The sequence below is a fragment of the Triticum urartu genome, chromosome 3A (assembly GCF_056163025.1).
Source record: "Triticum urartu cultivar PI428250 chromosome 3A, HENAU_Tu73, whole genome shotgun sequence".
Classification (NCBI taxonomy): domain Eukaryota; kingdom Viridiplantae; phylum Streptophyta; class Magnoliopsida; order Poales; family Poaceae; genus Triticum; species Triticum urartu.
Genome location: NC_141875.1, coordinates 732,659,782 through 732,675,707, shown reverse-complemented (window position 1 = coordinate 732,675,707; position 15,926 = coordinate 732,659,782). Strand labels below are relative to the sequence as shown.

Below are 15,926 nucleotides of genomic sequence, written 5' to 3'. Positions count from 1 at the left end.
TAACAATGTAAAGTATACAGCATACGCCCGTGATCACCTCCCAAAGTGATCACGGCCCAGTAGTATAGCATTGCAGACGGACAAGAATGTAGGGCCACTGATGGTAAACTAGCATCCTATACTAAGCATTTAGGATTGCAGATAAAGGTAACAACAGTAGTAGCAAGGACAGGCTATGCATCAGGATAGGGTAACGAAAAGCAGTAACATGCTACACTACTCTAATGCAAGCAGTAGAGAGAAGAATAGGCGATATCTGGTGATCAAAGGGGGGGCTTGCCTGGTTGCTCAGACAAGAATGAGGGGCCGTCAACACCGTAGTCGACCGGGGCATCAGCGGCGTCGGTCTCGTAGTCTACCGGAAAGAAGTAACGGAGGGGGAACACAATAAATAACAGAGCAATCAAATCATAACATGACAAACGTGGTGCTAGAGGTGATCTAACGCAGGGATAGGTGTCGCCGGCGAAGGGGGGAAACATCCGGGAAAGTATTCCCGGTGTTTCGCATTTTCGGACAGATGAACCGGAGGGGGAAAGTTGCGTGTTTGCTATGCTAGGGATGTGTAGCGGACGAACGGGATGCGTATCCGGATTCGTCTCGTCGTTCTAAGCAACTTTCATGTACAAAGTTTTTTGATCCAAGCTACGGTTTATTTTAAAATGATTTTCTAAATTTTTATTAATTTTTGGAATTAATTATTTAATTTAATTCGAAAAAATGGATTTATGACATCAGCATGACGTCATGCTGACATCAGCAGTCAACGGGGTTGACTGGTCAACCTGACCAGTGGGTCCCACTGGTCAGTGGCACATTTTAATTAATCATATCTATTAACCTAATCAGGATTAATTAGGGGTGGGCCCACTGTCATACAATTAATTAGTTAACTAACAGTTTAATTAGTTTAGTTAATTGATTAGTTTAATTAATCGAAATTAATTAAGTTAATTATTTCTTTAATTAATTAATTAACTTTATTATATATATATATATATTTTTAAATTCCTTTTTTTATATAAATCATTCTGGGGGTGGGGGGGCCCCCTTGTCATAGGCCCCGGGGGGCTTAACGGGGCGAGTTAACAGGCAGCGAGCGTAACGGGTGACGGGCGGTGGTGCGGGCGGACCCAGCGACGAGCGCCGCGGGAGGAGGCCGGTGGCCACGGCGCTCCATCGGCACTCTGCGGCGGCAGCAGGCGAGCAGGGGCCGCGGCGCTGAGCAGCAGTAGCATTAGGCAGCAGCAGTGAAGCGGCGACGAGCATCGACGGCGGCTCGTAAGCCGAGCGGGGAGAGGCGGCAGCAACAGCGCAGCGCAATGGGGCGAGCAGGGCGGGCGCCAATAGGCGCGGGGCACGCGGGGGCACGCCTGGCGCGGCGAGGCCACGGCGGCGTCAGCAGAGCCGCGGGGAGGAGGCCATGGCGTGAGCGCGAGGAAGAGAGGAGGAGGGGGAGCTCACAGGGGCGGCGTAGGGTTCGTGGCAGTGGGCTCGGGAAGGAGGACGACGAAGGGGCGGCGTCCGGGTCGCCGGGGACGAGTGCGGCGAGGCGACGGGGTCGATGGCGCGTCGGCGGAGTCCTCAAGCAGCGGTGGTCGGCGACGGTGGTCGCTGCGTCGTGGGCGTCGATGTCGATGGGCGACGAGCGGCGCTGGCGATGGGGCGGCGCTGAGGCGCGATGGCGTAGGGGCGGGAGGGCGTCACGGCGAGGGGGTCTCCGGCGTAGTGGGATGATGGCGACGATAGCGGGGTGGCGTCGGGCGACTTCAGGTCTTCGCCCCGATCTCGATCCAGATCGGGGGGGGGGGGGGGCAGCGAGCATGTGGGGGGGAAGGAGGAGCGAGTGGGGAACGTGGGCTAGGGTTTCGGGGTCCAGGGGGTTATGGAGAGGTGCGGTTGGGCCGGCTGGTTTGGCGGCCAGCTGGGCCCGTAGGCCGTGGGAGGGGGGTTTCCTTTTTTTGTTAGTTTCTTTCTTTTATTTATTTTCCTTTTTTTGTTTTTATTTATTTAAAATACTTAGGCATTTTATAAAATTGTGTTTATTACACCATATTTACTTATGTAAAATATGGCATCTCCCGAACACTTTTGTTTTAAATTTTGAAAAACTTTTATTGTTTGCTTTAATTTTGAATTTTGAATTCGAACGGGATTGAATCATCGCGAGGTTTACAACAGTAAGAGTGGTGACGTGGCATCATTAGCAGAGGTTACTATAGCTTGATTATCCGGGCGTCACAACACCGTCACAATACCGCACCCGGTCGCCCTGGACACCGGCACATGCCGCCGGCTTCCCCTGCGTTCCGGTGCTATTATGTTGGCATATGTTACACCGTGTGTCTAGCCCCGCTATATATGAGAGGCCTAGGATACAAGTGTCCTACTAGGACACGACTCCATATCCTATCTAAACACAATACTACTATAAGTCCAACTGTAACCTACCTTGTACACTATATTCGACACAACTCTAACATTTTCATTGGTAAATATACAAAGGCAAATACATATGCAATACGAACATACTCACTTGCAGACCATTCACGGGAAACATCCTTCAAATAGCTAACCTAAATTTTTGCTGGTATTAGATGCTTCGCTTCTTTGCTAAATTTGGTCTATGTCGATGGCTGTAGTTGGTTTCCTCAAATAGTTCACTTAATTTTCATTTTATGTTTCAAATTCTTTACTTCTGGGCAGAAGTTGGTCTTTACGCCAATGATGCAGCAGGTCATTTGTCAAAAACAAATCGTCAAAGAAAGTCATGCGCAATGATCATTGTCAGGGAAAATAAAAATATAGTATGAACATAATCATTTGCACAAAACTGAGGACAAAATCCTTCAAATAGTTTGCTTAACTTCTGGAATGCAGTTGGTCTCTGCGTCAATTGACGTAATGGGTCATCTAGTAAAGTAAAAAATAAAAGTTGCATGGCAATATATCTCGAAATGGCCATGAAAATGCAATAGTAAGTAGTATATGGATGTTTTGAGGAGATAGGTGTTTTATGTACATGAGAACAAGGGGTTCTTCCATAGAGTTTGGATATACCGGCCACGGTTAGCACCATGTCTCGAGTGAGAATGGGCAATGCACGGTATCGTATAGGCTAGCAAAATATGAATAGGTGGAAGTGTGTAAAAGGTCAAAAACTCACATTAGTCATAAAAGAACTCAAATACTTACTGTAAGAGTGTAATAACGGATCCGAAGAAAATGCAACCCTGCGCCCCTCCTAGAAGGAGAGGTTGGAGAACATAAGCTTGTCGCACGCTACTTGGCCTTACACAAGGTGATCAGTCCCTTTAAGATGTCTTCTACTCTGACCTCACCGCCACATAAAAAAAATGTCATGAGCATATATTTTGAAACACATGAACATTTTTAAAACTGTCACGTAAACTCTTTAATGGTGTAAAATATTGTCTTTAAATTGCGCAAACATTTTTTTACATTGTATAAACATTTTTTTTGAAACACGTTAACATTTTTTGAATGCTACCAATATTTTTAAAAATCACATGGACATTTTTTTAACATGAGATAAACGGTTTTAAGATAGTGCTTCGGATGTTGTTCACAGCTGAACTTTGGTGGCGCGAGCCTGTAACCGTACATGATGAACGGTGCAAAAACGGCATTTCTGATATCTGCTAGGCCTTACCAAGAGGACGGCCTTTCTGATATAGCACGTAGATCAGTGGCAAGCGGCATAGCGCATACCCACTTCGCACGCTGTTGTTTCTGTGCTCCGGCCCTTTTCGGGGTTTCACCCCCAACCGGTTTTGGGAAGGTTCTAGAACCTTCCTTGAACCGGGTTTTTTTTGTTTTTCTTTTATTGTTTCTTTCGGCCTTTTCTTTCTTTTCCTTATTCCATTTTTTCTTCTTCTTTTTTGATCCTTTTTCTGTTTCCTTTTCGTTTTTCTTTTCTTTCATTTTTTTGTTTCATTTTTATTCTTGTTTTTAAATTTGCGAAAATATTTTAATTCGTGGTTTTTTTAATCATTAACTCTTTTGAAGTGATGAACATTTTATTTCAAAATCGTGGTTTTGTTTTTACAAATTCGTGAACATTCTCTTAAATCATGGACATTTTTTAAAACTCACGAACATTTTTTAAATTTCATGAACATATATTAGAAATTTGTGAATATTCTCTTAAATCATGAACATGTTTTTGAATTCATGAACATTTTTTAATTTCAAGAGTAATTTTTTGGAATCATGAACATCTTCTAAAAATTCATGAACATTTTTAAAGTTCGCAAACATTCTTTTGAAACCGTGAAAACTTCTTGAAATTATGAACATTTTTAAAATTCATGAACATTTTTTGAATTCCCAAACATCTTTTTGAAACCATAAATATTGTTTTGAAATATTGTTTGCTTTATTCAAAATTAGCAACTTTTTCTGAAATTTAGAACTTCTTAATATCCAAAATTATTTTAGAAAAGGGAAAAACAAAAGAAAAAGAAGATTAAAAAAACCCGGCTGGCTTCGTTCGCAGCGCGGTATGTGCCGTATAGGAGCCCCCAGGACGGCGCTCAGCTTGTCTGGGACTATTTTTTCTTATTAATATTCCCTTCATATGATTTGCCACTGCTTTAGTACAACTTTATTTAGTATGGAAGTAATATCGATCAGATGGAGTAATATATTTTTTGCCGCTGTCCACGTCTTACAGTATAAACCACAGAATCTGATAAGAAAATTTGCACGCAGGAATCATAAAGACAAAATTTGCACGCATGAATAACTAATTACCAATTAAAAGATCAAATTCCAAGGGCAAGACGCCCGTCTCCCGTACATCGCCTGGATTTTCCAACATAAGGGGCGTTCATCCCGACCCATCCCATCACCTAACTTCTTACACCATATATGTAACATAATTATTTGTGTCAGGAAACCATACACAGCATGAAAGAATGAAACAAATGGTGAGGTTTCAAAGAGGGCGAGGAAAAAGCATTGCAAGCTCACAACCAAATCGGTGACCTTGGAAAGGAAAGAATTAGGGTGTGTGACCGGACCACCAATGCAGTGACCCGACACACGACATGGAGAATTCGTCAGTGGACAACACACAATTCCAGGGCATGGGCAGCTCAAAACTCACTGCTCCAGCCCCTCCGACGCCTACGAAGGGTCCCCTTGACCCAGATAGGCTTACACTTACCGATGTCTCTTCTTAACATTACGACATGTGCGAGAGAGATCTTCGTGTTTGAGATTTGCCTTTGAAAAACAATCTCGCCGTCCTTACTTTCACCAAGCAGACATTAACTGCTGCATATTTGACAGCAGAAGACTTTAAAAGAGCTGGAGTGCGATCTTGAGCCTATTCTGCTTCCACTTTGGTAGCTTTGCAAAAGCCTCCTTTGTCATGCCAAACTTCTCCCTGAACTCTGCCGAAGATAGATACGTCTGCAGTGCAATGTGCCAGTGTACTAGTGTTAGACTGTTAGGTTTGGATGAGGATTAGATGATTCAGTCAGAAGAGCAGCAGCAGCGTACCTCACGCCTGGTACTATCAATGTCTGTGACAGGATTGCTTGAAGATGTCCTCAAGCGATCATACGGATATGTAGGAAGCCCTTCCTCGTCTTCGGGCTGATCCTCCTTTACATCTTCCTGTATTGTCGGAGTCACAGTTTGCCCATCCTTCACAGCAGGGGTACTTTCTTTGGCGTCTTCCTCTGGCTTAGGTTTGCTTGCTTCAGATTGTGGTTTCTTTACCTCAGGACTCGCTTGACATCAAAAAAACATAGCAGGTAAGAGAATTGTGCTTGCGACGCAGAAATGTATCTACTACTAGCTGAGGATGTTAGCGTACCTTTAATTGACTTTGGTATCAGAGTTTGTCTAGGCCGCTCGAAAGAAGCAGACATTGCGGCGATCGAGGCAGCTCTCTGGGGTGGCTTTACAGGATCAGGGGAGGAAGACTTCGAAAATGATTTTCTTGCAACTGGTGGAGGGGTTGATAGATTTCGGGCATTTGAATTCTCAAAGGTTGCAGCCAATGCATTGAATGCCGGTGACCTTCCTCTAACTCTCACACGATCGGGGCTGAAAGACGTACTTCTCCGCTGAGATTTATCAGGCACACTTGATCTTCCAGTGTGCGATGATGTTGTTGTTCTTCTTTTAGGTTTCTGCAAATTATATAACCAAGAGTTAACCTTACTCTAAGAGAAAAAAATATTTGGCTATTGAGCTGATGAAAATGCATGCATTTGCCACCTGATAAGGCCAATCAGTCACCTAGTATGTTTATACACAATACAAAGTGTCCATTAAACGTGATGGGGAATGCTGCAATAACTGGAGAAATATATAATAGCTATGCTGGACATGCAGATGCAGTCAAGCTAGCCTTTGTTCACAACCATCTAACTTACCAGGTTGAGAGACACTTTAGGAGGTTAAAAAAATCAGAAGGTACAGAATCTTACATCTCTTCTTGGTTTTATTCCATCCTTCAATATAGACAGCCTCCTTTCAAATGAGTTGCCATGCATCTGAGACAATTTATAAGACAAAACACAATGAGGTTAGCTCCTGAAGTTACATGGAAGAGAAAACACACAAACCTACAAGGAAAAGGCTTACGGCTGTTTTTGCAGAATCCCAAGTGAAGAACCTGGTGAAAAATTGGGGCTCACTTCCTTCATTGATGACATAAAGTGGTGTTTCTCGTGACAAGTTTTCCATTGGAATGTCAAGTTCTAGAAATTTCTGGCAGAAAAGTAAGTTTTATGAATCCAACATAAACTAAAAAAAAGGAAATTTGCTTTCTCCACACAGAGAACCATGAAATTATAACGTACCTCTCCAATGCTCAAAGCTTGTGCACGTATTTTTGTGTCCACATTTTGTCCAACCCATATAAATACACATGAATGACAGTCCAAAATAAATATGTCCTCTGTCATCATATCATCTTGTGTGAAGTTGAATATCTCTCTAACCTGCAATATCAGGCGACTGCCATTAAATTTCATCACATTATCTTATTTTAGTCAAAGTACATATGAACTTTAGAATTGCTCACCTTAAGCACCCCTTCATTAGCCCAATGTACGCCACAGAGAATACCAATTCAAAAGGAAAACACAGATAAGCACATTACATACTGAATGATAATGAAGACAAATGGATGCGAGAAATTTTATAAACGCTTTCTTACCTTTCAAAAAAGTACAACAAAATAAATGAGCGTCACTTTCTGGATCTCTTGCAATCTTCTGGCTGGAGTACTCGGATTTTATTCCAAGTATCTTCCAGAACTGATCATATTCTGATCCTTCCTTGAGCATTCTGGATTGGAGATTTGGCTGCACATAATATATTGGATGAGAAGGATGGGAATAATCGAAGTTTTCGTATATTGATAGTGTAGAGCAATCAGAACTGAAACCATGCTAGCATAAAGTACAAACATACATTACCACAACAACATGCATTTAAGGTGATACTGAAGTTGGCCAGATATGACTAGGAAGCACATGTCAGATGGCGAATATTTACTGCAATAACTACATGAAAATTGTGGAAAAAGCACCAGCAAAATCAGGAAACATAATTTATGTTTCATGAATATGTAAATCACACTGTACTCACTCCGTTCTTTTTACGCTGCATATTAGGTTTGTCTGAATTCAAACTCCAAAGTTTGACCAAGTTTACACAAAATATTATTAACATTCACAATACAAAATATATATAATTATATCCATTATGAAACATATTTTTCATATTATATTTATTTGGTATTGTAGACGTTGATATTTTTTAATATAAATTTGTTCAAACTTTACAAAGTTTGACTTTTGACAAATCTAATACGCTGGGAGTACAAGATAGTCATGTACCAAAGAAACAAGAAAATATGAATAATTTTAACATGACATGATGGATTTTAGTGACTATAGTATCCATATTATTTTAAAAAATGTTTAATCGCACTGATGATCATGAACACTTAAGTTATGTACGGTTGACAAACAAAAAACTGTCATATTGAATATAAGTCGATCAAGTTGATGTGGCAACAGCTACATGAACGATCAAATGCATTTGCATGAAATGATTATATTGAAGGGCATTTCCCATAAGTCATACCTTGATCACATCTAGTTGCCTCTCAGCGAGCTCTTGGTCCATTGACGAGCTTAGGTTCCCAATCCATGTAAATACCGTATCTCCATCATGCAGTATGTAACAGTACGAAGAGTTCAGGGATGGTGCCACCTGGTAAGAAAAGCCATATCATAGTTAAACATGTACGAATACGGGCTAAAAGAAGTGGTCATAGCATTAGTTACAAAAAGAAGTGGTCATAGCATAAACATAATGCCCTGTGCAGTGAAGATAGACCGAAACAGAAAGTACCGCATCAACTTGAATTGCTTGCATATTATCTGGTCCTGAACCTTGAACCCGGAAAAGTGCAACCCCATTTTCTGAATATGTATCATCCTGAATGCCATTTTCTGAGACAAACTTCTTATACCCAGTACTAGCACCACCCTGGTTTTTCCAAAAAAAAAAAGTAAAGGTCTGCAGCAGAAAGGTGTCTTGACAAAAGTAGGACAGTGAAGCTTAACCAAACAAATTAGTGAAGGCTGACCTTGAATATAACCAGATTCTGAAATATTGGGAAAAACTCAATGGGCTCCTTTCCTTCATAAAGGCGAACCTGTGATAACCAGATTATTGAGATTGAGAGTCAAGCAAGATTTTACGGATATTTGAGTCTCAAACAAAGCTGATTTTTATTTACCAGAACTGCCTGGAATTTTAGAGACTCAACCATCTTATTAGCAAGTGAAGTGGCTGCAGCCCTCTCCTCCTGTCCTCACCAAAACAAAACATGTGTTTAGATAATTATTCACCAGCTTGAGAGCTTGAGAATACAAATGCGGCACCCCCATATTCTCAATACAAAAGAATGCTAAATACATTTGCACTTAAAATAGCACGAAGGCATCGTTGATATAGTAGTGGTTTGCACAGCATGGCGAAAATTCCAAATTCGCAAAGGACAGTGATTGCTGTCATAAATCTAGTAGATTATACTCTACTGTACAAAGAGAAAACAAACCCGGGAGGCAAGATAACTCAATATTCACTGATTCCTCTTAATCAGTCATCTATCCAGTACATTTGGATGACTGTTAAGCATTACTGTTTCAGGAACATGCTAACATGCTACTACAAAAGATAGTAAATGTTAAAGATTACCTCAATACTCTTTTTTCCAAACCAAGTACCAATAAGACATTCCTCCCCATCATCACCAGGGTAGCTATATTGGAAGATATAGCAATCTCCACTGTAGAATTTGCATTGCTCAGAGAATGAAAGAAAAGTCTTTTCACTGTCATTTACGCGCCAAACCTGTAAGACTTACTCAACTTCAGATTATGTATGTCGAAATGGAATTTTAGCAACAATCTTGTTCCATGGTACAAGTGTTTTTCTCACAACATTCCAACAAACAAGAATGCGACAGCAATAACTGTTTTAGGTCTGGTCACAAAACCATTAGCAAAAAAGGAAATTCAACTGACCTGCAAGTTCCCTGTGCAGTCAATCTGAGGTAGAGGCTCTTCCTTCACAGGAGCAGATTTTGCTACAGCCTTAACATTAAATCCTTGGCGTTTAAGAAGGGCTACAAAAGGAAATTGATGTGTCAACAAGTTTTAATAGTGATAAAGGAAAATAAACAATAATAACCGTGACTAATAACAAAAATAACCATCAATGCTAACCTGCAACTTTTCCTCTGCTCTCATCTGACACAACTGCCTCAGCTTTCTTGGGCCATTTATTAAACTTTGATCGGAATATAACCGTCTCAAATCCTTCCATGAGACGAATAATGTGAGATTTTGGTCGATCTCCTTCACGAAGTAATTCCTACAGAAGTGACAATACACCATCATGGAAAAATGGGCCTAACCAAAGCAATACGCCGCCACAGTTCCAGAAACAAAATGTTTGGTACATCAGCATAGTGATGGCATGTCTATCTTTTCTTAAGTTGTGGTAACCAATTAATATGGCTATGAACCAGAATTTCTGAATAATGTATGGCATGACATTAATTTGAGCTTGTAAATTATCAGCAACCATCAAATTCGTCCTGTTCAGAAGCAGAAAGGAGAAAATCTTACCTCAGCTGCCAATCCTGCTTGTTTCCGATCTTCAAGCGCTGTTTCTCTACCCATCCAGACATAAATTTCAGATCCGCAATCTAGAATGTAGCATTTTGTTGAATCTAGCAGCGCTTTTGTTAGAACTTCATAATCCACAGAAACTGTTTGGCCCTTGTTGACCCTGAAAATATCAAAGAATGGAATATTGTATCAGAAGGGAAAACAGATACACAACAGAACCACATGTTTAGAAGAGAGTGCATTGGGTATTAGAAATGAAATTTCTGGGATTTATTTCCAGTGATATATTACCAGAGCAGCTTTGGAGGGAAAGCAGTATCTTTTCCATTAGGCTCAGAAAAGGTCTTTCGGGGAAGGGGAGCAAATCCCCCAAAGAGACCCCAGAATTCACCAGCATCAGCGTCTGCCATCAACTTTCCATCCTCTGTTTGAAAGAGTAAATTATAATCCTGGAAGAAGAAAATTACTTTGTCCATTTAAGAAGTGTTTTCTGAAGAGTGAACTTACCAACTGCAGCTACATCACATTTTCCTTCATGGTTGGTGTCTTTGAGATATTGCACAACCTCAAGGGCTTTAGCCCTCTCTTGAATACTAGAATTCGATCCATTGAATTGGAATATCTTGGACTTTGTATCTAAAATAAATATGTCATCATGGTTGAGTGATGATCTTGCAAAAGGAACCTGTTGAGGAAAAGCGCAATGTGACATACATATTTGGTAGTCATCACCATGAAAGAACAGAGTGACAAATACATTCAGAAAAAAACTACAGGGAACACAGAAAAAAGTATCCACCTCTTTGACATGGACTGTATGCTTTCCTCTGCAGACAAATAATCGTGTTACATGCTCCCGTTCATTGATTTCAGTGTGCCTGAAACCAGATGCAATTCCACCTTCCTCTGGTATAATACAGGGTTTAAAGTAGGAAAGAAATTTCTCAGTCTCATTTCCCTGTACTTCACGGTATTGAACACCACGTCCGCCAAGAGCAACATCCAATTCCACAGTCTTGATTGCAGCTGTACCAGATTCATCCTGTTCATTAATTAAAATGCAACAAATAAGTTTGCTATTTCATTAGCTAGGGTATCGACAAAAAGGATGAAAGCTTAAAATGTAATAGCATACCTGACTGGTATCTTTACCAAGCCAATAATGGATATCATGCTGAAAAGAACCATTTTTACGGGCAGTTGTCTGTTCCAGTGACAATGACAAAATAATTATTAGTCTTAATCAACATTATTACGGTGATGACATTAGCATCAACATTATTATGTTGCATACATAATATGCAGAAATAAATAAAAATAAAAGGGAAATAATTCCTTCAAGTATAAAGGATCACATCATTATGGCAAGAAAAGATGCAGGATAAATCGATATTTAGTAAGGTTACAAGTTTATAAAAATGAAGGGATGAGACCAGTTGAATTGCTGACATCAAACAGCTCTGCACAACAGAACTAATCATGGACTTGGGCACGCCTATAATTTGAGAAGGAGTGGTAGTACCTTTAGTATTATGTAGGAATCTCCTGCAAAAAAATTTCCATGTGATTCTCTGGGAACAGGAACGGCTTGCAACTTCTCAATCCGCCATATTTCCAGTCCACTGAGGGCTGTTAAGAATAACTATGCAGGGACAACCTATATGTAAGCAATTTCAACACAATGTTGACCTAACATATTCACGTACTTCCAGTGCAATGTTTTCTCGCAGACTTCCATTCATCAAACATGAAGCTGACCTATGTGTACTAAACATTCCCTACTGGGTATGCATCGGTAATTTAAAACTATTGTGCATGACAGTAATGATAGATGGAGATATATAACATTCGTAGGATAGAACAATATGGTAAAGATAAGTGAAAATGACAATGTAAGCCGGTAGCGAAATAGGCAACTGAAGGATACTCTTTTTGACCAGCCCCTTGAAAGGCAGGATCTACATCCCTCATTGAAATCGCCATAGTACCCCTGGATCTCGGCGGACTAGTCCTTCCTGGCTTTTGCTTCAAGAGCGAAGAGAAGGTGTGCTGAAAACAGAAATTCATAAATAACTTGATTGAAATTCCATTTGCAACAACACAAGATTTGCAGCTCAGGGCAAGCCCATTTATAAAATCTGGAAGAAGAATATCCATAAGAGTGTAAACTACATTTATATATATATATTAATCCTTCTTTAAAGAAATATAAGAGCATTTAGATCACTACTTTAGTGATAGCTAGTAAAAACACAGATGAGTCAAACAACAGATGAATAGAAAAGCATACAATTGTTTCCTACTCAAAAAGTTAACCGAGAGAAACACAACACCAAAAGCTTGAGATAATAGGGGCAAGCGGGCAGCAGACAAGAAGAACATCCTTGGAACGTTTGGCAATTGCTAAACATCAGGCCAGCTCCAATACATTGTAGCTCCAACAACAAGAGTTGGCAATTGCTAAGCTTCAGGTCAGCTCCAATGCATTGCAGCTCCAACAACAAGCTACATCTCCTGAGATCGTGTAGGTACTGTACAATAAGATCCAATGTCAACCGACTTCAAGCATACACTAAGAGATGCTCATATCCAATTGCTAAAATTCACTGAATTATTCCGGACAGAAGTGGGCATCCTTTGCAATGTGTCTGTAACACAGGCAAGCTGTGAACGCATCTCCGGTGTTCAATGAAGCTGCTTCAATCCGCCTAATCGTCGCCCCGCCAGGCTGTGGATATCCTTGTGCTGAAGCCAGAAAGTATGCCCATTCCAGATGCCAAATTTCATCAACGCAGCGAAGAAAAGTCAAACGAAGCAATCTGTCGCCGTTTGCACCAACTCCAAGGCAAAATTCAAGTCACTACCAGGCATGGCATCCTAGGATCTGACAAGCAATCCATCCACGTCAATCTCAGTATAGTAAATACAAAAGCCAGCCACGAGGATCCTGTAGAAGCTCCTTAGCACAGAATCCTCCTGACGGAACCATCTCTGTTCCGGGCGCGGTCCTGAGTTCCTGACGGGCAAACCATGTGAGGAGTGGCGGTTAATGAGCGGAATCTGCACGGCAGAGGAACAGGAGCGGCGGATCTGGACCCGGAAACTGCGGATCGAGAGATGGATCCAGGCCGATGGGGTTTAACAGAGTACAGCCTAGGCCATTGCGGGCAGCAGAGCAGGAACGCGGCGCCGCGACGAGGAAGAGGGGACAGCAACGGCGAGGAGGCGGCGGTGGACTAGCAGAGAGGGGGGAGAGATTCAGAGCGGGTCGGTGGTGGCAGATCAGGCCGGACCCCGACCTCGTTGACACGGCAAATCACGGGAGGGGATCGCCGCCCGTACACGCGGACAGACAGAGGCGTACATACCTTACTGGCGGACCCCGGCGCGGCGGCGGCCATGGCGGCCCAGATCGGCCGGCAGCGCAGCAGCAGCAAACAGCACCCGCACCCCACACCCGCAACGGCCGGCGCGGCGAGAGATCGAGCAGGCGAGCTGGCTGAACAAGCCCCACCCCGCACCCGGCGCTAAACAAAACAAATCTCCCACCCCATTCCGGCCCGAGTATATAAAATAAAAAAAAAGGGAGAGGGGGGATGAGCTCGCGGGAGGCTCGGATTTGGTCGCACGCACGCACCTGGGGAGGGGCCGGTCGTGGTCGAATCGTGGTGCGGAGCTGCGGTTGCTGTCGCTGACCGCCGCTGGCGGTTGCGCTTGGTCGGTCGGGCTCGGGCCGGGTTTACCCCGTCAATCATCCGCCCATGGGCAGGGAGGGGGAGGGGGTGGCGAGTTACTGGGGCGTGCGGAGGCGAGGCGAGGCGGAGGCGTGCTCGCCACTACGGAGGAGGACGGGGGAGGACGACGAGGAGGTGGCAAGGACAGGGGGTTGGGGTTGGAATTGTCTGGGGCTCTGCGCTGTAATGTGGTTTTAGGAAGAAAACAAATAATGGAATCAGACGGCCGCGGCGTGTGAGTGTGTGGAATAGAAGGAGGAGTTGGTGGAAAAGGGCTTTGCCAAAGTGAAAGAAAAGGGGTTGTTGGAATTTTGGAAGTGAGGGGAGAAGGTATATTTTTCATAACACAAAAAGGCTTCACCAATTTGGTTAAAATTGTTCGGATCCGCCTTCCGGCGGCACGTGCTACCATGTTAGTTAGCGTGACCCCCCAGACAACCGTTCGCGTGACATAGCGTCAGAGACGGTTGGTCCGGCGTGAGAACAACGATGGCGATTGCCGGCCGATGTGTGGTGCTATCCGCACGACGATGCCGCTGGCATGGCGCAGAAACACTATAACCATCGACGTGCATCGGCAAGTATGCGGCCATCCATTACACGCGTGGCTAGTATGGAGCCAAACCACGCCGACAACTAGTGCTTTTGCGGTTCGTTGTTGTGCAGTTAGTAAGACCAAGGAAGCAATTTAAAGCTAGCACCACCGCTGGTGTCAAAATTTATGGACAAGATTGCTCACACATGAAGGACGGTTGGGCTCCTGACGACTGAACACTTGGACGCGGCATTGAGTGGGCATCAATTCCGCAACTATGTGTTAATGGCGTGAAATCTAGTCTAATCTTGTTTGGTAACCATTGAAAATTTTGTAGCGGTACCTATCCGTCAAAATAATGAAAAGCAAAAAAACACCATTCACAGCCGCCTTCCTTCGGCATAGGTGTGGTGTTAAATTGGATCAGTTTCAACTTGATCCATTGTCTCTGCTATTATTATTTCGTAAACAAATATTTCAAATGCGCTATGAAATCTCCAGCGACATTTTTCATTCATGTAAGGATTACCCATGATAGGTGGGTTTATAATTACATTGTAGAGCTAACACCTTGAAGAGATATATAAGGGCATCTCCAAAGCGGACATGGTCCGGACGTGTTTTACTATTCCGCGTGGCCCTGTATCCGTCTGCTGGCCCGTCTAGACGACCTTTTTCCCGCAAACCGAAATTAAACTATGGGGCTTTGAGGGAGTCCGAACTACAGACACTAGGACTCCGACACCCTCGGCCCACCCAAAACCCCTCCCGGGCCCCACGTCTTCATCTTTCGCTCTTTTTTGCATCTGTTTTCTCTCTCGCTGACGTCGCCGCTACACCTCCCAAGCCGCCTGCCAAACCCGTCCCAGAGCTTGGCGACCTCCATCGCAACACCCAGCTCCCACACTGCTTTTCCTCCACTGCCGGACCACACCTCTCCTCCGTCCATCGCGCAGGTACCATCCGCCTCTACGATACTCACAATGCCCGACAAAAGTGTTTGGTGAAATGCATGTGCTAATTTTTTTGTCCCTTATTCTTTGAAGCAATGGATTTGAATATGGAGTACATATACAAACACTTCATTGAGTCATCCGACAAGGAGGATCAGGCGAATGACACAACGATGATGCAGGCGCTCCTTGCAGACGCGGGGCGTGCGAAAAAACATGTTCTCAATTTCAATGGGTCGATCAAGGGCCGTTGAGTGCTCAACCGGAGGAAGGCACGCTACCATCCGGCGCTGATGGACGACTACTTTGCCCTGATGCTTTATTTGCTGACAATTTTTGCCAACATGGGGGATGATGACATATTGTATGATCATGCACAAAATGACCATGGAACATGAGGGTGATGATGTTGTCGCAACTCTTGAATTTGAGAACATGGTTGATCCTATTGAACTTTCAGAGCATAATCTGGCCATGTTTGATGAGTTTGTTCAAATGCATCAACAAA

At 43.0% G+C, this 15,926-nt stretch overlaps 1 protein-coding gene across 2 annotated transcripts; it reads right to left on the bottom strand.

The window, feature by feature from the left end:
• Nucleotides 1-4,740: 4,740 nt before the first annotated feature.
• Nucleotides 4,741-14,123, bottom strand: LOC125529984 (villin-3). 2 transcript variants are annotated; one of them, XM_087514359.1, is made up of 23 exons: nucleotides 13,834-14,123; nucleotides 12,124-12,245; nucleotides 11,719-11,818; nucleotides 11,332-11,400; nucleotides 10,996-11,238; nucleotides 10,704-10,881; nucleotides 10,488-10,620; nucleotides 10,194-10,356; nucleotides 9,789-9,936; nucleotides 9,588-9,688; nucleotides 9,259-9,414; nucleotides 8,798-8,866; nucleotides 8,645-8,713; nucleotides 8,407-8,544; nucleotides 8,137-8,265; nucleotides 7,202-7,349; nucleotides 7,067-7,077; nucleotides 6,843-6,983; nucleotides 6,625-6,750; nucleotides 6,468-6,533; nucleotides 5,849-6,167; nucleotides 5,530-5,762; nucleotides 4,741-5,439 (listed from the first exon to the last, which is right to left on the bottom strand). In XM_087514359.1, the coding sequence occupies exons 2-23, from the start codon at nucleotides 12,177-12,179 to the stop codon at nucleotides 5,326-5,328; spliced, it is 2,910 nt and encodes a 969-aa protein (XP_087370485.1). In that variant the 5' UTR covers nucleotides 12,180-12,245; nucleotides 13,834-14,123; the 3' UTR covers nucleotides 4,741-5,325. The 2 variants fall into 2 exon arrangements, with proteins under 2 accessions (XP_087370485.1, XP_048550357.2); XM_048694400.2 differs by lacking the exon at nucleotides 13,834-14,123 and adding an exon at nucleotides 13,565-13,753.
• Nucleotides 14,124-15,926: the final 1,803 nt, after the last annotated feature.